The sequence below is a fragment of the Lolium perenne genome, chromosome 3, assembly GCF_019359855.2.
Source record: "Lolium perenne isolate Kyuss_39 chromosome 3, Kyuss_2.0, whole genome shotgun sequence".
Taxonomy (NCBI): domain Eukaryota; kingdom Viridiplantae; phylum Streptophyta; class Magnoliopsida; order Poales; family Poaceae; genus Lolium; species Lolium perenne.
Window position 1 is genome coordinate 141685128 of NC_067246.2, and position 23156 is coordinate 141708283.

The window sequence follows — 23156 nt, forward strand, 5'->3', positions numbered from 1 at the left end:
GATGCATCATACTATCCTAATGGCATGGGAGCTGCAGCTGTGATTATCCGCAACCATCGGGGTGAGGTGATCTCGGGTGGGGCATGGCCAAAGCTTAATCTGTTGGATGCTACAGTAGCGGAAGCTGAAGCGCTACGTCATGGCTTGATGTTGTGTGAAAGGCTGGGCTGTTTACCTGTGATTATTGAATCAGATTGTATGGAATTGGTAGAAGCATGCAATGGTACTGAGATTTGGGGACCTTATACACCAATTTTGGCGGACTGTTTTCAAATTGGGAAGCGCTTAGGGCTGCTCAAGATTCAACACTGTCCAAGAGAAGCAAACAAGGTAGCTCATAATCTTGCAAGAAGGTGTTTTGAATCAGATAGTATTATTCAGTGGGAGGGGGATCCTCCTAGTCATGTGTTAGTCGACGCTCTTAATGATGTAGCTCTTTTGAGCAATGATGTAATCGAACATTAATGTCAGCAGCAAGTTTCAGACGCACTCTTTTCCTTACCAGGTACCGAAGGGGACTGGAAGGTTTTTAATGAGGCGGCTTGCTAGCTTAATATATTGGTATTTTCAAAAAAAAAAAGTATTTGATTGTACTGTTTCGAGAAAAAGAGCAGCATGGACTTGTAGCCGCGAAGAGGAAAACGATTGACCACGGTGGGTCGGCCAGTTTCAAGGCTTCGTCTGCGGTTTTGTTTTGCCGGACAAGGAAAGGAAGGAGCCTCCGTCTCCGTCCCTCAGCCAGCATACCGACGCACCACAGGCACAGCCGGAAGCTCGCACCGGCTTCCAGCTTCCTTCCGGCAGCGGCAGGGGGCGTCGCACGTCCCCACTCCATCATCCCTCCTCTTCCGCTTCCGACTTCTCACCAACGCGAGATCGTGATCTCATTCCGGGGTCAGATCCACCACACCACACCCGCCCACCAACCCATCCCCCGCCCCGGCCATGTCGGCGGCCGTCGAGGAGCAGATGGTCGTCAAAGCCATCGGGGAGGAGTGCCCCTGGGAGTCCCTCCCCAAGCGTCTCCAGTCCACGCTCCACACCAAGGACGAGTGGCATCGCAGGTACCTACTGCCAACCTTCCCCTACCACTTCACCTCCATCTCCATGGATGCAAACTGCAACCCCTGGTGGCTGCTTTTGAGCTCGAAATGATACTACATCAGTAAAACTTAATGCCGCTTCGAGTTGATGTCTAGTCTATGCTTATACCATGTAATTGGTTCCTTCATTAGAGGCCTTCTCGAATAACTCCCTTGTACTACTTCATGTTTCTTTGTATCCTAATTCCTGTTGTTGATACACAGTTAACTTCTTTGGAGTAACACTGGGCTCATAATTTTGGTGTCAGGATTGTGGATTATTGCATCCGAAAACGATTACAATGGAATACCTGCTTTGCCCGTAGAGTTTACAGAGAAGGGGAATACTATGAAGAAATGATGCGCTATCTCCGGCGGAATCTTGCAGTATGTTCCTTACACTTCCCATTTCCTGTTACATCTCAGTTGATAACAATCTACTAGCTAGCATGTTGATGACTGAATTGCACCGTGGATACAATAATTTTGTGCTGGGTACACAACCAAGTCACAGAACTTGGACAAGTGCTCATTTTGGTCCCATAACAATCAGTGAGTGCAGTCTTGATCAATTAGGTACCACCTACACTAATACAGCTTAATCAGTATCCTAAGTGTTAACTGTCGTGTGCAGGCCTCTTGGAATTTTGCAAAACACTACCCGCTGAACATATCATAACATTTCTCTCCCCTGCTGTCTCCCTCCTGATTGCTGCACCTTTTCTCTACATTTCGCATCTTCTGCACCATCAGCCTCCTTCAAGGGGGGTTCACCAATTCCTGCAAGATGCTTACACCCTTTCTCCACACCAAGTCTTCAACTGTAAGTGTCATCTGAGATTCCAGAGACACATATGAGGTCAATTTGGAGGAGAGAATGGCAACCCCTTATCACTGGCACTGCTCTACGTGCAGTTCAACAGTCATGGTGATATCGTAGCCTAGGTCACAGGTGTGGAGAAAGGGTGATCTGCATAGACCCGTTTGCTTTGCAGTAGAACAAAGCAATCTAACCTGCATCAGGTGCCGATTCTTGGCGTTAGCAGCCGAATGTTCTCCATCTCTAAAGTCGCAGCCTGTTCATTTTTCTCCATGCTCACTTGCTCTGAGAAGACGAATGACAATTCACAAGAATGGGAACAGGGAGGAGGAAGAAAATGTTATGGCTAGGTACAATGATTTTGTTTTTCAAAATTCCAAGAGGCCCACAAATAGTACTTAGACTCGTCAGGCCATGGCAAAGTGAGCTTAAGCCAGGTGTTACCTTGACCTTGCGGAACAAACTAATCAAGTTTTGTTACCAAAATGAGCAATAGTCAATTTTTTTAACTTGTGAGTAATTATCACATTTAAGTAATTAGTTGCAGCTACTACACTATCTGTTGCACTCACAATGCAAGTTACTCTTTATTTATTTCCATAAACTTTGTTTTGCATTGTGTATCTTGCCAGTTACAATTTCTATCATTTATTCTGTAATTGCTTCAATAAAGTCAATAAAGAGCCGTATGCATCGATTGATGCAGAGGCTGGGGTGTACCCCGTATCGAAAAAATTCTGTAATTGCTTCATGCTCATGTTTATGTAATGGGAACCGGTCTAACCCAACTTGTCAGAAACACTGCTCTCTTATGTTAAATGGTTGACCTAAAAACTGCAATGATCTTACTTTATACACAATGTTTTGCAGCTATATCCTTATCATCTTGCAGACTATATATGCCGAGTTTTGAGGATCTCACCATTCAGATATTACTGTGACATCCTGTTTGAAACTATGAAGAACGGTAATCGGTTGTTAACAGCAATATTCTTTGGAAGCATTCTATATGTACCAGTAATATGTACTGTAATTCAGATCAATCTTAATCTGTTTTTTATTTTGTGCTGGAAAAATTCCACATTGTTCGGGGCATCCTCTGCTCTGATTATCTGATACTTGCTGGTATCCCAAGTTGTCCGGAATATTTTATTTTTATCCTTTCTATTTTTGTAAGTTGCGGAACCAGGCAATGTACTGATAAGCTTGTATCAACCTGAAATATCCACATATTGCATGGATCAGTTTCTGGGATCTTAAGTATTATACTATTTAAATTTGTGCAGTCAACATCCCAGCAATGGGACATTCTGTTCTTAATGTTTCTGCCAATAACAATAGTAAGCTAATAACCACGTTGAAACAATGAGGTGGAATACCACAACCGTCAAGATTTTAAGTTGCTTTTCATGAATAACATTCACGTATATCTTCTGACATGTGTTACTATGTTTGCAGAACAACCATATGATAGTATTCCAAACTTCACTGCTGCTGATGCCCTAAGGCTTACTGGAGTTGGAAGAAATGAATTTATTGATATTATGAACAAATGCAGATCAAAGGTAGTACTGTACAATTGTTGATGTTCTCATGACTTTATTTGAATGGTATCACTCGCTCTTTCAATCATGTGAATCGTACATAGGCTTCAATAGGATTGCAATCTGTGGAGGCTTTCCTTAAATGTTTGTTTGATTTGTACCAATCACTCAGACAAATTCCATAACCCCCCATTGTGATAGCAGCATTGAGCACCAAATTCTGTTGCAATCTTACACTTTGATTTGAAATTGATCTCCACTTTTAATTTCCATGAAACTGGAATTAGTAGCTAAATTGTATTCCCTTTTTCAACTCTGTTATCCAAACGGACCCTAACAAATCGATAACATTTCTATGAAATCAAAGGTTTCATAGAAGTCAAGCGCTGGGTTCATGCCTACCGTCGTTGGTTGCATGAACCACCATGCGAAGTGTATAAGGGTTTTTGCTACCACACCTGTATGTGCGTACACATTGACCAGTGGCCTCCAGGAAATACAAGTTGCATATTTCCCAACATGAGCCCTAGGTTTTTTTTCCACTACATATCGACTTCGTTTTTGGTTTGGATTCTTTGTTGTTTTCAGATTGATTTCGGTCTCTGTCCGCCTCGGCCGTACAAATTTCATCCCAAGGCTCCTGAGCCCCGATGCAGATTTCTGCATGTTATGTTGCTCGAATTCCACCAAGCTAGATCAACATCAAGATCAAGATCGCCACGATTGAAGCATCAAGTCCCTGCGTCTCCATCCCGTGTTGCTCCACGTTGCAGTGACCCCTGGCTGCTGCAAGCCTGCAGCGACTTCTCCGTTGGTCATTTCAGCGAGTCTCCCGTCGGCGCCTTCACCGCTGGCTTAGACCATTGCTTCTAGGTGTCTCTTCCTCCACCAGAGTCTGGCACTGCCGCCAGTGCTCTCTGTCCTGCTGGCCACCATTCTCGCCTTAACCTACACTGGGCGCCGCCACACTCTCCCTGTAGGCTGTCGCCGTCGCCTCTTCCTCACCATTGGCAGCCTCCTGCGGAGCATACCCCTCCAGCAACGGCTGCCGTCGATTTCCTCGAATTGGGCGTGTGCAACTCTGTTCCTTGCTGAGGTTGACTTTGTTTAGTTTAAAAGAGTAAAAAAACAGAGGCACAATGCCTTCATCGTCGGGATCTTATTTCTCGTGCTGCTCTTAGTGGTGAGCGTACAGTTGAGATTCCAATGGAGTTCTGTGTCCATCTCTGATTCTCTGAGCTTCTGATGGTGACCCTCTTTCTGCCCTGACTGGCTATTTCCATCTTGTTGGGAGTCTTGTCTATCTAGCCACAACTCCTCTGATATTTTTTATCCGGTTCATTCTGAGTCAGTTTGTTTTGTTCCCACTTGAGTTCACCCCCTTTGGGTTCTACGATATCTTTGTGGGACCATCTCTCCAATTCATTACAGCTTCGGGCATATTCAGATGCTACTTGGGCTAGTGATCCTTTGAATTGGCGGTCGAGTTCTGCTTTCTGTGTTTTTCTTGGTGATTTTCTCATTGCTTGGAGGACGAAGAAACACACTGCAGTTTCCCACTTGAGCGTAGAGGATAATTCTGTAGAAGTAGGCTTGAGTCTGTGTTGCTAGCTTTAGTGCTGTGTTGTCCCTTTCCTTTAGGATGAAGAAGACCTTGGTGGCAGGATTCTTGTAAATTTGGTTTGCTTCTCTTTGTAATGACAAGACATGCTTCTGCATGTTCTCTGAAAGATGCGGTAAATTCCTGTTCTTTTAGATCCTCCGCTTGCACATTCAAGAACTATGAGCTAAATTTCTATGTTTCAAAATCTTCTGTTTGCACATGCATTTATATCACATCCCTATGTTTTTAGTGGCCTGTGAACCATAGAGGCCTGAATATAGTTGATCATCTTAGTTTTAAGTTATGTATACATAGATCTATAATACATGGTTTAAAGCTTCGGTGGTATCTATAAGACTACAACATATTTTTAGCTAAAAGGGTAACATAATCCTGGACCATAAGTACACGTGTTTAGATACACAATTCTAAGTCAATTCTAGTTTTTATGGGAAATCTTTAGTAAATTTGAGCTGTATACAATTTGGGTCTTATGCGTTATACTCGATCATTGGGCATTTGTGACCAGTCAGGTATAGTTCATACGGAAAGTCAGGAATGTCCTATTTGGTTAGTCCGTTTCATGCTGGAAGCCATGAATACCAGGTTATATTTGCTCTTGGTATACATAGAGATTTTTTCATGTTCATAAACACTACCCTGCTGCAAGATTGATATTGTAGCAATTAATGGTTTTCTTCTGTTTAATTCTTCAGAAACTAATGTGGAAACTGAACAAATCAATCGCAAAAGATTTACTGCCTACACAGCCTGTGGACTTTCCAATCGAACCTTGGTGGGGAGTTTGTCTTGTTAATTTTACATTGGAAGAGTTCAAGGTCAGGTTTGCCATGATCTCTCTCTTGCATATAATATTTTATGTCTGCATCTTATTGTTCACTCGATATGAAGCTATCATTTCTTTGTGAAGTCTTATGTAGGACCGATAAGAACTAATGATTATTGATGTACTGTAGAAACTTTCAGAAGAAGAAACATCAACCATAGACAAAATATGCAAAGAGGAAGCCAATTCATATGTTCTTTTTGATCCGAAGATTGTAAATGACTTCTACAAAAGAGGGTTAGTGTACTTTGATGTGCCTGTTTACACTGATGACCGCTTCAAAGGTATTCATCAAATTCATGAAATGTTTTTGAAGATAATTATGGAATGCTGAGTTTAAATGGTCTAGTGTTAAATTGAGTCTGTTCATGCTGACAAGGATGTATGTGATATATTTTCTCGTATCTGTCGTCAAATATTTTGGACAGCCTTTTCCCTGTTCGGTCAAGTTATGACCTAAATGATTTTTTTTTCAAAAAATCCTTATGTCTGGCGCAGACCAAACTTATAGTTGGTACAAAACCCCAGTGCATAAATTTGATATGTGTTCAGCATTTAACCCAGCCAAGGTACATCTTAGAGAAGTACTGGTATTTCCTGATTTAGAGGATACTAATTCGGTCCCACAACATAGCGTATACACTGACACAAAGTAGATTCTGTGCTGTATGACCTAGTCTGTGTTTGTACAAAAAAGCTACAAGAGAGTTGGATAAAAGGTTTTAACATTTTGAATCTTCTATGTATTTGATAGCAAAATGGAACATGATAGATAGAAATTGCATGGGAGGATGGCAGATGAGGCTTTTTCTAGAAGAGGATCCTTTATGGTCTTTCATTGTAATATGGATGGCTCACTGTGTTATTATTGTTAGAAAGAAGATACTACCTTTGTCCCATAATATAAGATGTTTTGGAAAGCTAAAACAGCTTGCTAAAACGTCTTATATTATGGGATGGAGCGAGTACACTTTAATGTAATGGTGCCAATGGAATGTTGCTAAACTTGGCTACTGGTAATATATCAAAATACCCTAATCGGGCTTCCTTTATAGGAATAATGGTAAACAGGGCGTCTGAGCTTGTTCCTTTTATTGAAGTAATAAGCATGTGTCGTGATTTGTGCTAAGAAAACTTATATTCAGGTTACCATATTGCTTCTTTTTGTTCAGTTTCTAGGCTTGAAGGCTTTGTTTCTAACAAGGATCAATCCTATGAAGACCCGATTGAAGAGTAAGTTCTGACAATTTTTCTGTGTCATGATGACCTTCATTTCCTATTCAAGTATATCTCAGTACTAATGCTGTATTACCATCAAATTCATTACCCTAATTTTCTTGATTGCAGGCTACTTTATGCTGTATTTGTTGTGTCAAGTGCTAATGCTACAGTTGCTGAATTGGCTGCAACTTTACAAGCTGACCTTTATCAGCTGCAGGCAGCAGCATCATTTGCATGTCGACTGGGCTGGGCTGTAAAACTCGTGGATGCTGGCTCTGTACTTAAAGATGAAGGTGGACCTGGATTTCCCAGTAACATTCTCAGTGATGATGAAGAAGGTTCAAATGCAAGTATCAACTCGGAAATGTCTGGTTCACAGTCGGTTACTATCGACACTAATGGACCCAGGAAAATCTCTGGGACTGCTCATGTAGGCTTTGTTGTTGATGCCAATGTTACTTCATACCTAATGATGGGTTCATTATCGCCAGGTTAGATACTCTCTTTATTTGTAACACTGAATATGTTAGATTTGGAGCTGAAATCTTTTCAACATCAATTTATTTGTTGCACCATTGTATACACTATACAATTGTTTAAGATTTCACTTCTCTATATTTTAAGGAATAATATACAAATGTAGTGACTTTTCTTGTACATTGCTGATTTAAATGACTGTTGGCAGTACCTAGTGGGCTGCCTAAATAAATACTGTACTGAACACCTTAAGTAACCTACTGCAGGTCTAAAATCTCATGCTGTAACGCTGTACGAAGCTGGAAAGTTAGGTGATTCTTGCATTGCGGAACTATGTAGTGATCTGGCTAGTTTAGAAGGAAAGAAATTCGAGGGCGTGCTAGAGGAGTTTGCTAATCATGCATTCAGTCTGCGATGGTCCTTGGAGTGTTTAAAGTCCGGTGGAGTTTCTACCAACGAGAATACTGATGATGCTGGTGAAGTAAAGACTCCAACAAGCCCCTTGCATGACAATGTTACCGCCCATCTGGCCAAGGTGAACATTGAGGACGCAACTGATGATGGCAATGATGAAGTGCCTCAGGATAACCACTATACTGGTGTTTTAGATAGTAACGATCAAAATACATCATCTATATCAATGGAGTTACCGGAAAGTGGGGAAAACATGGGTACAATTGAGGTTGAGAATGGCTCAACTGACACCACTGCTTTAATGATTAAAAGGAAGTACACTGTTGATGTCCTGCGATGTGAGAGCTTAGCTTCACTTGCTCCAGCAACACTGGAACGGCTATTTCTCCGTGACTATGACATTATTGTGTCAATGGTTCCTCTTCCTTCTTCCTCAGTTCTTCCTGGTCCTTCAGGCACAATTCATTTTGGTCCACCCTCTTATGCTTCAATGACACCTTGGATGAAGCTAGTATTGTATACCGCAGGCCATTGTGGACCATTATCTGCTGTCTTCATGAAAGGACAACGCTTCAGAATGCTGCCAGAACCGTTAGCTGGTTGTGAAAAGGCACTGATATGGTCTTGGGATGGCTCTGTGGTTGGTGGGCTGGGAGGAAAGTTCGAAGGGAATTTGGTCAAGGGCAATTTACTCTTGCACTGCTTGAACTCAATGTTGAAACAATCTGCTGTGTTGGTGCAACCGCTAGGCATAAATGATCTTAGCACGTCAGGAAACCTTGTCACTGTGGATATCCCTTTACCCCTGAAGAATGATGATCCTTCAATTGAAGCTGTGGTAGCTCAAGCTAATTTGCCAAAGGAACAGGTCTTCAAATTGACCTCAGTACTGAAAGACATATCAAGTAAATTTGACTTGAGCACAATTGGCTACCTTCGTTTACTAAGACTTAACAGGCCTGTTGAATTGGATAGCTTTCATTCCGAACATTCAAGTTACCAGTGGGTGCCCTTGAGTTTGGAGTTTGGAATGCCTTTGTTCAATCCAAACTTATGTGAGAGGGTTTGTGAAAGGATTGTTGCTTCCCATATACTCCAGAAAGATGATCTCACTGAACATTATGATGTGATGCAAAATGTTAGAAGACGGCTAAGAGAACTTTGTAGTGAATATCAAGCAACTGGTCCGGTAGCAAAGTTATTTAACAAGCGAGGAAGCTCAAGGGATTTACCTCGCACTTTAATCAATAGTATTAGTAGCAGATGGAATCCAACTAATGATCTGTCAACGCAAACGAACATAGGAGCCCCAAGTCTAGGTGGGCGACAAAGAGGCCACACAAAAGTTTTGGGCTTTGATGGGAGCACTGTCAGGTATTTGTGAATTTGCCCATTCTTTGGATTTTATGATTTCTCATTTCATATTAATTAATTGGTGGCTAATGTTCTGAACCTAAATAGGCCATATGCCCTTTCTTCGGAGCATGATGATGCTACAACCATACCGATCTCTGATGAACGATCATCCACCCATGATGGAAAACCGGAGCCAGAAGATGCAGACAGCACATATGTAGTCTTACCAGGAGTAAACCTTATATTTGACGGGGTTGAATTACATCCCTTCGATATTGGTGCTTGCCTTCAAGCACGCCAACCTCTCTGGCTGATAGCCGAGGCATCAACAGCCTCATCAACCTTTGTATGACGTGTACATGTGGCGATCTCATTTTCGCTCCAGCATGTCCATCAGAAATTCAGAACTGAAATGTTGGAACTAATGCTCCTCAAAAAACCGATTTTGTCAATCTTGACTTTGAGGATTCATTGAGGGGGAGATTTTGTTGTACACAGGGTTTGCTGCTGTTTGATTTGCCATGCGATGATTTCCATGGTAACTGACCGCACATGGTTCTCATCAGCTCGGAGAATGCATTTGTTGAGGCCATCCCTTTGCTTCATTCGGAAGTGTATGTTTAAAAACCTTGTTTTTTGTGGTGAGATTGGGACGCGAGTGTATAAGAATTTTGGAGAATTATAACCTCTGTTTTTATCTTTTTGTGGAGTTGTTTGATTCATAGGAATTTTCGAGTATACTATAATTCTGAGGATTTTTTAAGTGGGTCGTTTAATCTGTAGGCTTCTATGGGGTTATTTATGTCGCCACGTTTCAGTCTCTCAGATCGACAACTTGGCTTGGAGCAGACTTCCCCAATTCCTCCATCAGCACGATGGTAGCAGAGCAGAGGAACGCTGTGTCCAAGTCCATCAGATCTAGGTCGCCACCGAGCTTATTAGAGCATGTCTAACAGGTCCCGTATTTTTTCGCCCCTTAAAACGCGAGTAGAGGGTCCTGTATTCACTTTTTGCCGACCGAAAACTCGGACGAGCTAGTAGACCCCGTATCTCACCCCGTAAAACAGAATATTTACGGGGTGGGATACAGGGTCTGCTAGCTCGTCCGAGTTTGCAACCCCTCAAAACAGGGTTTTTTGACAAATTGTTTTTCGGAAATGTCAACAAATGTTCTAATGGAAGAATTAAACAAATAACAAATGTCCCCTCTTTTCATTGATCTCCATGAGCCTTTTTGTATCATCCTCATTTGGAGCTCGGAGATACTTCTCTCCATACAACTTGATCACCATCTTGGCAAACATACGCACGCAATCCGTGGTTGTTTGCACACCAATGCGAAGGTACTCATCGGTATAATCTGCTGGTATACCGTATGCAATAACCCTCATGGCGGCAGAATTTTTTTGGTATGGCCTAAATCCCATGACTTGGGCAACATTTCTTCTTTGCTTGAAATAATCGCAATTTGCCTCGCAATCTTTGACGATTTTCTCGAACAAAGTCCTACGCATTCGGTACCGTCTACGGAAGAGGCGGGGAGGATAGGTCGGTACCTCAGCGAAATAATCTTGCATCAGCTGTTCGTGGCCGAGCGCGCGGTTCCGCGGAATGCACATACGCCCCATCACGGATCCTTTCCGCTGATCCAGCAGCTTCATGCGGTCCTCCATTTGCTTCAAGCCGAACAGGAGCAGCATCATCTCCGTCTCGTCGTCGTTGAGCAACTCGTCGATATCCGAATCGTCGGAATCCGACGACGACCAATCGGTCGACGTCGCGTCCAAATCCGCCATGTGCACATCCTCCGAAGCCATCTACCACGGTGTACCATACATCAGCTCCAAATCCGACCAATTTACCGGCGGCAACGAAGAAGAACGCGGCGGAATACTCACCGGCGGAGAAGACCACGGCGGGAGGGCGAGCGGCGCGCGCGGAGGGACGCGGAACTTCGGCGGGGGTGCGGCGGAGGTGCGGTGGGCGTCGACGAACCTCGACGCGGCTCGGCGGACGGCGGAGGGGCGCGGATCTGACGGATTGCGGCGGTGGCGCGCGGGTGGCGGCGGCGCGCGGGGGAAAACGGGTGGGGGGAACTGAAATGTCCGCGCGCGCTTTCGGAATTGGGATAGTGGTTTCGCCCACTACCCACTATCCCCGCTCCCACCCCGCACAAGTAGGGGGCGACGACCCGCCCCGTACTCGAAAACAGCAAAAAACGATTCGGGGGCCGTTTTTACGGGGCGTGCTAGACGGCCGGGTAGAGCCGAAACCCTCAAATCGGCGGTTATTATACGGGTTTGCCCCTTTTACGGGGTCTGTTAGACCTGCTCTTAGAAGGGGATGTAGAAGAGGCACCACTACTCATCTCCGGCTCCACCGTCTAGAGCACAATGAACAGCAACACCACCTTCACCGGCAGCCGCTTGTGAGGTCCAGCAACAGGATCCCCATTGGTATCTCGCCATGTGCCATGGAAAAAACTTTTTTTTTCAAGAGTACCCTAAAGGCGTACCATATTTTTATAGAAGGTAGAAAAAAAACCCTAAACTAGCCCTAAACCTAGCACTACTACCGTTACTGTTCAATAGGTTTTAAAAAAAGCGTCTCGAGGGTTTAGACGCCACTGCAAGCGGTTCAATTGAGGGCATAACTGGGTTGTGGCCACAGCTGGGCATAGCTGGGTTGTGGCCACAGCGGCTCCGGCCGTTGGGATACCAGGATTGCGAGCCTTGTTGTTGATGTCGTTCGGTTGGACGGGGAGCCGGTCCAGAGTTCCCTCCTCCTTAGCCACCTCGGCCATGTAGGCGAGGTAGTTCAGGTAGTTGTTATGTGTCATCCTGGGTTTCGTTGCTCGGGATTTACTTGCTAAAGAGGAGCTCCCTCTCGGGTTTTGACATCAGCTTCTTGCCCCACATACCTCTTCGGCTTCCCCGAGCATGCCTCGGCCTTGCCGTTCTTCGACTTCCTCCATGGAAACGCCTTTTTTTCATGGTGCCTTGTGGAAGTTGTTGGGTGGATTGGGAGGGCTTCGCTGAATTGAGCAATGGGACGACGACAAGAAGCGTTGCCATTGATCCACACTTAAAAAGGACAGCTGAGGGGTGGCCATCCAATTTCTGACGCGGGTCTCCAATAGCATGCACTTAATGGCTTTCCCTTAATGGGTAGAAACCCAACTGGCGGTAAAGTTGAAGCGCACCATCGAAGGCCATCGCAGAAGAGAAGGTTGTGCATGCCATGTTCCACTGCTAAGCGGCAGTGAGACGCACCATCCATGGGCCCACGGCGGGTCCGCGACGATGCAATTCCTTTCAAAATTTGGACCGTGATTACGTCTCTGTTGGTGGGCCCGTCACTTTGAATCATGCCACCGGCTTGGGGGAAGTCCCCTTTGTTTTGACAGCACTGACGCAAACAATCACTCGCTCAGGATATCCTAAGGACATCTCCACAGGCCCAACGCAAATGGACCAAACGTGTCAATTTTGATCCGCGGGAACATAAAATAGGTAAAAACCCATCCGAGTGGCCCGACGCAAAGGGACGTGTATGTGCACCTGACGCATCCGCGTCCCAAATCTAGCCCAAAATCTAATTATTGGCTGGGCTCGTTCTTGCTTTCCACGGTGCCCACTGTTTGCGTCCGTCGGATTGATATCACGCGGTGTGAAAACATTTTAGCCAGGACCACGCGCACGTGCGGACAGAGGCACCGCTCTACTCTCATCCACACAAACACAAGTCTCCATCTCCGCCTGCACAGGAAAAAATCCCCACAACCTCGAACCAGAAGAGGCCATGGATCCCACTCTCTCAAGTTGGAGGCGGCGGCCATGGCGTTGCTGCAGATGGCCTGGACGGCTGAACCTCGATGACCTCGACGCTGGCGGCTGCGAGATGCAGCTCGCGTCCTGGCCGCACGACGCCCTCGACGCCGGTGGCTGCGAGATGTAGCTCGCGTCCCGGCCGTGCGACGCCCACGACGCCGGCAGCTTCTCGCGACCCGGCTGCGCGACGCCCTCGACGCCGGCGGCTGCGAGATGCAGCTCGGGTCCTGGCAGACCGACGACCTCGGCGCCGCCGGCTGCTCGCATCCCGGCGGCGCGACGACTACGACGTCAGCAGCTGCTCACGACCCGGCCGCGCGACGCCCTCGACGCCGGAGGCTGCGAGATGCAGCTCGCTTCCCGGCCGCGCGCCGACCTCGACGCCGGCTGCGAGATGTAGCTCGTGTCCCGGTCGTGCGACGACCTCAACGCCGGCCGCTGCGAGATGCAAGTCGTGTCCCGGCCGCGCGTTCTCCAGATGGCCTGGACCACGAAGACCTCGACGCCGGTGGCCGACCTGCTGCTCGCCTCCGACGCCAAAGACCTCGACCTTCCGCGCCGGTGCGTAGGAAGGTGGGGAACTGGGGATGATGGCGCATTCGTACCGGACCACCCTGCGCGACCTGCCGCAGTCCACTGCCTCCCTGTCTTTCCCTGGTTCCATCGATGCAGGCCTCCATGGCGCTTCTTCACAGTGACGGCAAAGATCAGCATTAGTGCCTAGGCTGGAGAAGGAGGACCTCCTCCACGGCAAGGATCAGCATCTATGGGCATGCGTGAGTCAAGTTTAGCTACTAGTCCACGCACATCCATATTTTCAGAACTGTTCAACATTAATCTGTTCCATAGTGCTGCAAATTGTATCTTGGTCGAGCACAGATTCATCTCTTTTCTACATCTATGGATTGCTTTTGCATATACATCTGAATTTTTTATTACATATAAATACTATTCTATTATATGTAAGACCTATTTTGTTACATCTAACAAGCAGTTCAACATCTCTGATTTTTGTTACATCTAAGTAGTATTTTTTACACTTAATTAGCATTTTGTTACATCTAATTAGCATTTTATTACTACATGTAAGCAATATTTTTTTACATCTAACAAGCAGAAGCACATTTCTAAATTTTATTACTACATCTAATTAGCATTTCGTTACATGTAAGCACTATTTTATTACATTTAACACTAGCATATGGTGTAAGCACTATTTTATTACATTTAACACTAGCATATGCATTATTATGCAGTGTAGGTTACTGCATTATTTGTAGGATGCAAAATATTGAAAATTATTATATTATGACCATATGGAATTAGTGCATTTCACCATCGTTTTCTGAATGCAACGTTTTCTAGTAGACGTACGTTTATTTCTTTTTTTATACATCCCAAATGATGGAAGGATGCAACAATACTGGTTTTGTCTTCAATCTTGGAAGTAAATTATATCTTTTTTTTACATCTAAACTAGAATGTTGGAATGATCAAGTTGTGACTGGGATGTATTTTTTGCGTAGTAATAATGCACCAAAAGTAGCGCAAACAAGTTTTTCCAGCGCTGCCTTTTTTTACATCCTTAATCTAGGATGTGGTTATGCAAACTAATCTTTGTTTGTTTACGAATCTGAATACTTCCGGTGCGGTTCTTTGTGGAAAAGGTGACCGCGCTGGAGAAAGGGGTGAGGGAGAGGGCAGATGGTATTTCGGTGGTCACACTCCTTTTAATGCTAAGTGGGAACCCGAAATTACTATTTTGGGAAAGCATTAGAATGGTTGCACGTGGGTTTCTATATTTGGGTGGGCCACCCTCTAAGACTAACCGGTGCCTGGGCACTATGTAGCAAAGCCCAAATGTAGACCGTAAATGCTTTGGCGTGGATAAAGTGTGTGGCCGGTCAGCGGACTGTTACTTCCAATCCTGCGTCGCTTCGACAGTTGCCTTTGCTTCTTCTTCTGCACCGTTTCAATACCTGCATCGCTTCGACTCAGTGGCCACACCAGATCTGGCTGGTTGGCGGCTAGCCTTCTGTGCCACCATTAGTAGCGTATACAACATTCTTTTATCGCCAAGCGGCCACACACTCATCACACACATCCATCGCCATTGATGTTCACGGGCCTGCTTACTCAACAGACCACCAGTAGTTGGAACCTCCTGCACCACCGATGCCATGGACCGAGAATGGGTGGACTGGCACGACGAATTCGGCTACGAGGTCTTTCGGAGAGGCAGTAGGAGGCGCTAGCTGCTAGCTGTGCCTCGACTCGCAGTACGATGACGGTAGCGCGCCTACTGGCCGGCCCGCTTTCTCGAGGAGCGAGAGGCTATGTTGGACCACTTCGTTAGCGAGCACGTGCCGCCGGAGCAGAACAAGGCCGGGCGGATCACGTTTTGGTCAAGGCCTAGCCGCATGGTGAAGAAGGTCAGCGACGATCCCCACCATGTAGCAATCGTTCGGGAGGCAACGGTGGCCGGTATCATCAACCTAGACTCCGGTGATGAAGCATAAGAGCTTCCGTCCGGACGGGCACCGGCGATGTGATGAAGCCTCCGAATCCTACAAATTATTTACATGTATTTATATTATTTGTAATGAATGATGATATCCTTCTATTGCTTCGGCATGAACTTACAACTATCTTCGTCATGAATGATGTAATCCTTGTTTAAGTTTTTGTTGCAAAAAAGCTTTTTTTTATTGAAATAAGGTTAGGGGAGGATAGCATGCGTCGAGCCATTAGGTTACCCTCAACGCAAACAGATAAATTTGGGCGTTCAAAGCCCAATTCAAATATAGACTAAAACAGACAATTTTTATATATCAAAATGATTCAGGTGACCCTAAGAGCAGGTTTAATAGTAGAGCCAACTAATGGCTATAAGCCAAGTGCCATGCCATCTATAGTCCACTTAGAGCTAACATGTATAATAGTGGGCTATAAACTTGTACTACTTTATCAATGCATGGCCCACTTTTCACTCTCACAAAGTGCCTAGGAGCACGTGTTAGAGCTGGCTCTTGCATTAGAGCCCACTCCTCTTCTCTCTCCTTCTCTCTCTCCTCCAACTAAGCTGTTAGGGCAATATGCTTGTTGTATTACCAGGGGGCCAAAGGCCACAATATATAGTACATGTACATGTGCACATATGCAGAAAGCCCCCTAACATATGGGGAAACTACGATAGACAAATATATACATCTAACACCCCCCCTCAAACTCATGGTGGATCCACAACACTGAGTTTGGAGAGTAAGAAATCATGCTGCGCTCGAGTCTGTGCCTTCGTAAAGAAGTCCGCCAACTGCAAATCTGAAGGCACATAATAAACCGCAACAACATCATCATGTACCTGTGCACGCGTGTAAAAAGCATCAACACCGATATGCTTGGTCAGCTCATGCTTGATCGGATCACGTGCAATACTGATAGCACCTGTAACAGAGACCCCAAAATCTGCAAGCAACCACCGTAACCAAGTCACCTCAGCAATCAACAAAGCCATAGCCCGCAACTCAGCCTCAACACTCGAACGGGAAACTGCGACCTGTTTCTTCGTCTTCCAAGCAACAAGCGAACCACCAAGAAACACACAGTAAGTAGAAAGCGAACGACGATCCGTAGGATCACTCGCCCACGTAGCATCCGAATAGCACTGGAGCTGGAGAGAGCTGGAACGGGGAAAGAAAAGGCGACGAGTGATCGTGCCACGAAGATAACGAAGAACACGAAGGAGATGACTATAGTGAACAGTGGTAGGAGATGAGACAAACTGACTCAGAATATGAACAGGATAAGAAATATCAGGACGAGTGACAGCAAGATAAACAAGACTCCCAACAAGATGGCGATAACGGGTGGGATCAGGAAGAGGATCACCATCAGTAGGACCAAGCTTAACATTAAGCTCCATAGGAGTATCAACTGTGCGCTCATCCCCAAGAGCAGCACGAGCAAGAAGATCCTGAATGTACTTTTCCTGAGAGATAGAAAAGCCATCAGAAGTGGAGGAAACCTCAATGCCAAGAAAATAGCGAAGAGGACCAAGATCAGTCATAAGAAACTGATCACGAAGACGAGCCTTGACGAAGGCAATATACTCAGGATCATCACCATTAATGATCATATCATCAACATAGAGAAGAAGAAGAGTACGTCCACGAGGAGAAATGTGAACGAAATGTGCTGGATCATGAAGACTAGGAGAGAAACCAGCAGCAGTCACCACAGAGGCGAAGCGCTCAAACCAGGCACGAGGGGCCTGTTTGAGACCATAGAGAGAACGTCGAAGACGACAAACCATCCCATCGGGAACAGAATACCCAGGAGGAGGCTGCATGTAAACCTCCTCAGTCAACTCGCCATTAAGAAAAACATTCTGAACATCAAGCTGGGAGATAGACCAGCGGCGAACAGAAGCAACAGCAAGAAGGGTACGCACAGTAGTCATATGAGCCACAGGGGCAAAAGTCTCATCATAGTCACGGCCGTGCTCCTGCTGAAAGCCATGAGCCAGCGCTCAAGAGATCCATCAGAGCGAGTCTTAATTTTATAGACCCACTTACACGTGATAGGACGAACACCAGAAGGTGGAGAAACAAGATCCCAAGTGCCAGTGCGCTCAAGCGCAGCGATCTCCTCAGCCATGGCAAGCTGCCATTCAGGGTGACGCTTGGCATCCCGATAAGAAGTCGGCTCGGAAACGACAGAGAGACCATACTGACTAGGAGAGTAACGAGCTGGAGCACGACGCTGACGGACAGGCCGTGAAGGGGGAAGGTCATCAGCAGAGGACAACTCATCAGAAGAAGCGGAAGAAGGGACAGCATCAGAAGGATCCGAAGCCAGAGAACGGGGAGTACTAGGTGGACTAGACAGAGGAGAGGATGGCGCCGAAGGGGGCGCATCAGGACTAGGAGGGGGAGGAGATGGGATAGCAGGGGGTGCATCCGGAAAAAGAAGAAAAGAGATATCATCCACCGGGTAAGTACCCGAGGTGGGACGAGGATAGAAGGGACGCGTCTCATCAAACGTGACATCACGAGAGATGCGCATCCGACGACCAACGGGGTCCCAACAGCGATAGCCCTTATGCTCATCACTGTATCCGAGAAAAACACACTCAACAGACTGAGCGGTCAGCTTGGTGCGATCGCGAGGAGGGAGAAGAACGTAGCAAACACAACCAAATAAACGAAGTGTCGAGTAATCTGGAGAGCAACCAGAAAGACGCTCGAGAGGAATGCCACCTTGAAGGGCAGCAGAAGGCTGAATGTTAATGAGGTAAGTCGACGTAGCGACAGCCTCAGCCCAGAAATGTGGCGGAAGAGAGGAAGCAATCATCATAGCACAGGTACTCTCAAGAATATGACGATGCCTACGCTCGGCGACACCATTTTGAGCATGGGCGCCGGGACACGAGAATTGGGCAAGGGTGCCCTGCTCAGCAAGAACACCACGCAGGTGCTGGGAGATATACTCGCCTGCAGAGTCAGAACGAAACACACGAATAGGCGTGGAATACTGAGTACAAACCATGGCTGCAAAACGCTGATAAATAGAAAGCACCTCACTGCGAGAGTGCATAAGAAACAACCAGGTGTATCGCGAAAAATCATCAATAAACAAAATATAGTATCGATGACCCCCTTTCGAAGGAAAGGGAGCCGGACCCCAAACATCCGAATGAACTAAATCAAAAGGTCGCTGAGATACAGACGCACTAGTAGGATAGGGAAGCTGAATCTGTGTGTCTAGCCTACAACCCTGACACGAATGCAAAGACACATCTCCTGAGACAGACCCCAGAAGACCACGACGAACTAATGACGATAAACGGGAGCCACAGAGGTGACCCAGCCGATGATGCCACTGCTGAAAAGATCCAAAGGATGTGGCAAAGAACCGCAGGAGAACTGGCAGATGAAGTGGCAGTAGAAGGAACGCGAAGCCAGTCTAACTCCCAGAGCCCCGGAGACTCAAGGCTGCGAGGGCCAGCTCCAACCAGGGCCTGTGTACGGCGGTCCTGAACAGCACAAGAATCAGCGTCAAGAATGACGCGACAACCAGAATCAGTAAGCTGACTAGCGGAAAACAGGTTCATCTTAAGACTAGGAACATGAGAAACATCAGGAACAGAGAAAGAGGTAGTAGAAAGGGTGCCTCGACTGGAAACAGGAGAGAGGTACCATCACCGTGATAACACGAACAAAGCGAAACAAGAGAGCGAAGAGCAGAAGAATAGAAGACGCAGAGGTCATATGAAAAGAAGATCCGTAATCCAGATACCACGGGGATGACGTACTGATCGTGTGGAAGGTGGTGGTCGCGCGGTGCCGAAGAGCCAGTACGTAACCAGCAGCATTCGTCGAGGAAGAGCCTGTACCAGCGAGCAGACCACGAAGACCACTGATAATGTGCTGATCAGATAGCGAAACAGAAGACGATCCTGAAGAACCAGCCAGACGACGAGTAAGATGCGGCGGGCGTAAGCTGGGATCCTCTCGCCAACAAGTAGAGATAGTGTGGCCGGGCCACAGTAGGTGCAAGGAGGTGATGTCGAACCACGAGGCTGCTGGGGCTGACGCTGACCCTGGAATGGAGGAGTAGGAAGTATCGGCTGTGCCGGAGGCCGCAACGAAGTCGGCGGCATAGGAGGTCCACGAGCAGACGGCACAAGAGGGCCACGAGCAGCAAGAACAGAGGGAACCTCAAGAAGACCAAAGACCACTCTAAGACGAGTCTCCTCAGCACGAAGCTCGGCAAGGACCTCGAGAGAGCGGAACACGACCACGGGCAAGCAGTCTGGGCCCGGCGCGGCTCAAACTCCTTACGGAGCCGCGACAAGAACTCAAAAACGCGCCGAAACTCCGGATCCGCGCGCACGGTCGAGACAAATAGGACAGTGGCACACACAAACAGACGGAGAGAATCAAGTCGACGCCAACAGCAGCACTCGAGTGTAGAACTCATCAATAGTAGAATCACCTCTGAAGGGCATGCTCTGGCGGATCACGAGACAGTAAAGAGCATCACCGTACGGCCGATAGCGCCGACGAAGAAAAGCTCAATGAGCAGCAGCGGTGGGAAGACCCATAAACTCAGCAGCATACTGAGGCAGAACACTGGAGGTGAGAACAGCAGCAGCACGAGCATCCTCATCTATCCACTGAGTGTACTCGGTCAGATCCTGCCGGTAAGTCGCAACGGCAGTAGAGTGGTCCTGGACCTTCCGGTCATAATCAGCCAGAGCAGTGTCATCAACACTCTTGGCTGCATCCTTATCCGCCTGAGTAGCATCAGGGGCAAGGGCAACAGGTGGCGGCGCAACAGGCACCGTAGGAGCAACAGGGCGCGGCGGACAGGAGACCTCGCCAGAAAGCACACCCCAAAGACGAAGACCGCGCATGTGGACGCGCATGAAGGCAGCGAAATCAGGGTAATTCGCGCCATCGAAGATCACCGGGCAGCGAGGGATCGCAACATAGCCGGAGGAAGACATAGTTTTTTTTTTGCTTTTTTTCAGATGGAAGTCAACTGCACGACCAGAGAGATCGATCCGATCTCAGCAGAGAAACAGCAGCCGCCGGTGGAACCTAGCCCCGGCGAGACGGGCCAATTCCCGTCAATGGAAGGCCAATTCCCGGCGAGACGGGCCTTCTCCAGCCAATTCCCAGCGAGCGGGAGGAGCCTGGCGGAAGCTTGACGGGCGGGCTGAGCAGAGCCTGGGGCGGGCGGATCGGATCCTGGCGCGTGGGAGGCAGGGACGGGCGGATCGATCTCCTGCTTCGCGAGATCGAGCGCGGGCCGAGCGGGGGAGCCGAGCGGGGGAGATCCAGGAGAATCGGGAGCGGATCGATCGATCGATGGAAGACGATAAGTAGACGGGCGACGGAGAGACGAAAGGAGAACCGGGAGCGGATCGATCGATCGATCGAAGACGATAAGTAGACGGGCGACGGAGAGACGAACGGCGACGGACAACCAACGTCGGCCGGGAAATTTAGAGGGGAACCAATTTCGGCTCTGATACCATGTTAGGGCAATATGCTTGTTGTATTACCAGGGGGCCAAAGGCCACAATATATAGTACATGTACAAGTGCACATATGCAGAAATCCCCCTAACATATGGGGAAACTATAATAGGCAAATATATATATCTAACATAAGCAACAATATATTATTTTAATCCTTATAGCCAGCTGACTAGGACTTATTTTACTTGCTCTAAGAGCATGTACAATAAGTCCTAGTCAGCTGGCTATAATCATTAAAATAATATATTGTTGCTTAGTTGGAGGAGAGAGAGGAGGAGAGAGAAGAGAAGTGGGCTCTTATGCAAGAGCCAGCTCTAGCACGTGCTCCTAGGCACTATGTGAGAGTGAATGATGGGCCATACACATATAAAGTAGTACAATTTTATAGCTCACTATTGTACATGTTGGCTCTACAACGAAAAGTATATTTGGCTCCCGAACTCCAGTGCTCTCGCCATTCTAAAAAAAATTAAAAATATTTATTAGTTATCAAAAAATCTGAAAAATAATTATGTAAACTGTTAGTGATACATCTCACAATCATGGAAAATCTCAACCCAAAATTCTTTTTCATTTGAGCTAGACAAAAATAACAAAATCTGACATATGTTTGTAGATTTGAAAATGACTACTCACATCTGCACTTTTGTCTTTTTTGTGTAGCTTAAAATATAAAGTATTTGAAATTGATTTTTTACACGTTTGTTGGATACATTATTGTCTATATGCATATATTTTTTTCAGAATTTTTTGAAACTCAAAAATGTAATTTTTAATTTATTTTAAAAACGAGATCACTGGTGCCCATGTGCACCAAATCTCTGTCCGCTCTACAATGACTATAGATGACATGGCACTTAACTTATACTACCTCCGTTCCAAGGAATAAGGCGCACGCGTATTTCAAGACGAACTTTGACCATAAAAATTAAGCAACACAATCTTGATTATATTATATGTAATTAGTATCATTGGATTCGTATTGAAAAGCACTTTCTAATGATGCTAATTTTATATAAACAATCTTTATATATTTGAAGTAATTCTTGGTCAAACAAAAAACACGTAAAACGAGGACGCCTTATTCCTTAAATCGGAGGTAGTAGCCAACAGTTGGCTCTACTATTAAACTTGCTCTAAGGCTCGATTGACTACCAGGAGAGTCCAACTCCAAATGCTCTTGGCACATCTGCCTAGACTAGATGGCTAGATCTCGTCAACCGGCGTCACGTGCTGGCTGTCGCACGCTGGGTGGCAGCAAACTCCCGCATTGCCACCTCCTGTCCCGTAGCTGCGACCCACCGAGACCGAGGGAAACAACCTCGCGAGCTAAAAACGCGGAACCGCCCAAATCTGCTAGTGCCGTGATGCCACGCTCCAAGGCGGAGGAGCCAAGCCAAAGAAACCAACTGCAACTCTGCAACACGTTTCCCGCGCGAGCAGCAGAGAAACATGAACTTTTTTGCTTCTTCTTCTTTATTGTTGGTTGTCCGACAATATGACTATATGAGGTCCATTGGTTGAACTGTGAGTCAAACCAACTAGATTGCCATTTTAGCCATCGCGGATCTGATGAAGACAAGCGTGCTCTCGCTCGAACGACCACTAACTTTGTTCTCAGTTAAACAGTTAATTTTTCGTTAAACTTCATGCACTAGCCACTTGAACCAAAATTCCGAACTAATGAAAATGGCTAGGCAATCTACTTATACACTTCAACACCCCCTCTCACGTGTGACGGGAAGACGAGAAGATAAGTCAACACGTGTAGAGAGGCAAAGAGGCAACGACGACGGCCGGATGCAGGACGGCAAGGTGCCGGGGCGGGCGGCGGCTGCGGCTTTGAGAAGAGGAGGGAGAAGAGATAATTTTTTAAAATAAATTGAGAAAGCCAGGATTTGAACTCGAGACCCTA

At 46.5% G+C, this 23156-nt stretch overlaps 1 protein-coding gene across 1 annotated transcript; it reads left to right on the forward strand.

The window, feature by feature from the left end:
• The first annotated feature begins 666 nt into the window (after nt 1–666).
• Nucleotides 667–10067, forward strand: LOC127342626 (uncharacterized). Its single transcript, XM_051368612.2, has 10 exons — nt 667–1064; nt 1352–1469; nt 2773–2869; nt 3361–3467; nt 5766–5888; nt 6027–6180; nt 7069–7129; nt 7244–7608; nt 7861–9382; nt 9470–10067. Exons 1-10 carry the CDS (start codon nt 946–948, stop codon nt 9714–9716), a joined length of 2913 nt encoding a protein of 970 aa, XP_051224572.1. The 5' UTR covers nt 667–945; the 3' UTR covers nt 9717–10067.
• The last annotated feature ends 13089 nt before the right edge of the window (nt 10068–23156 follow it).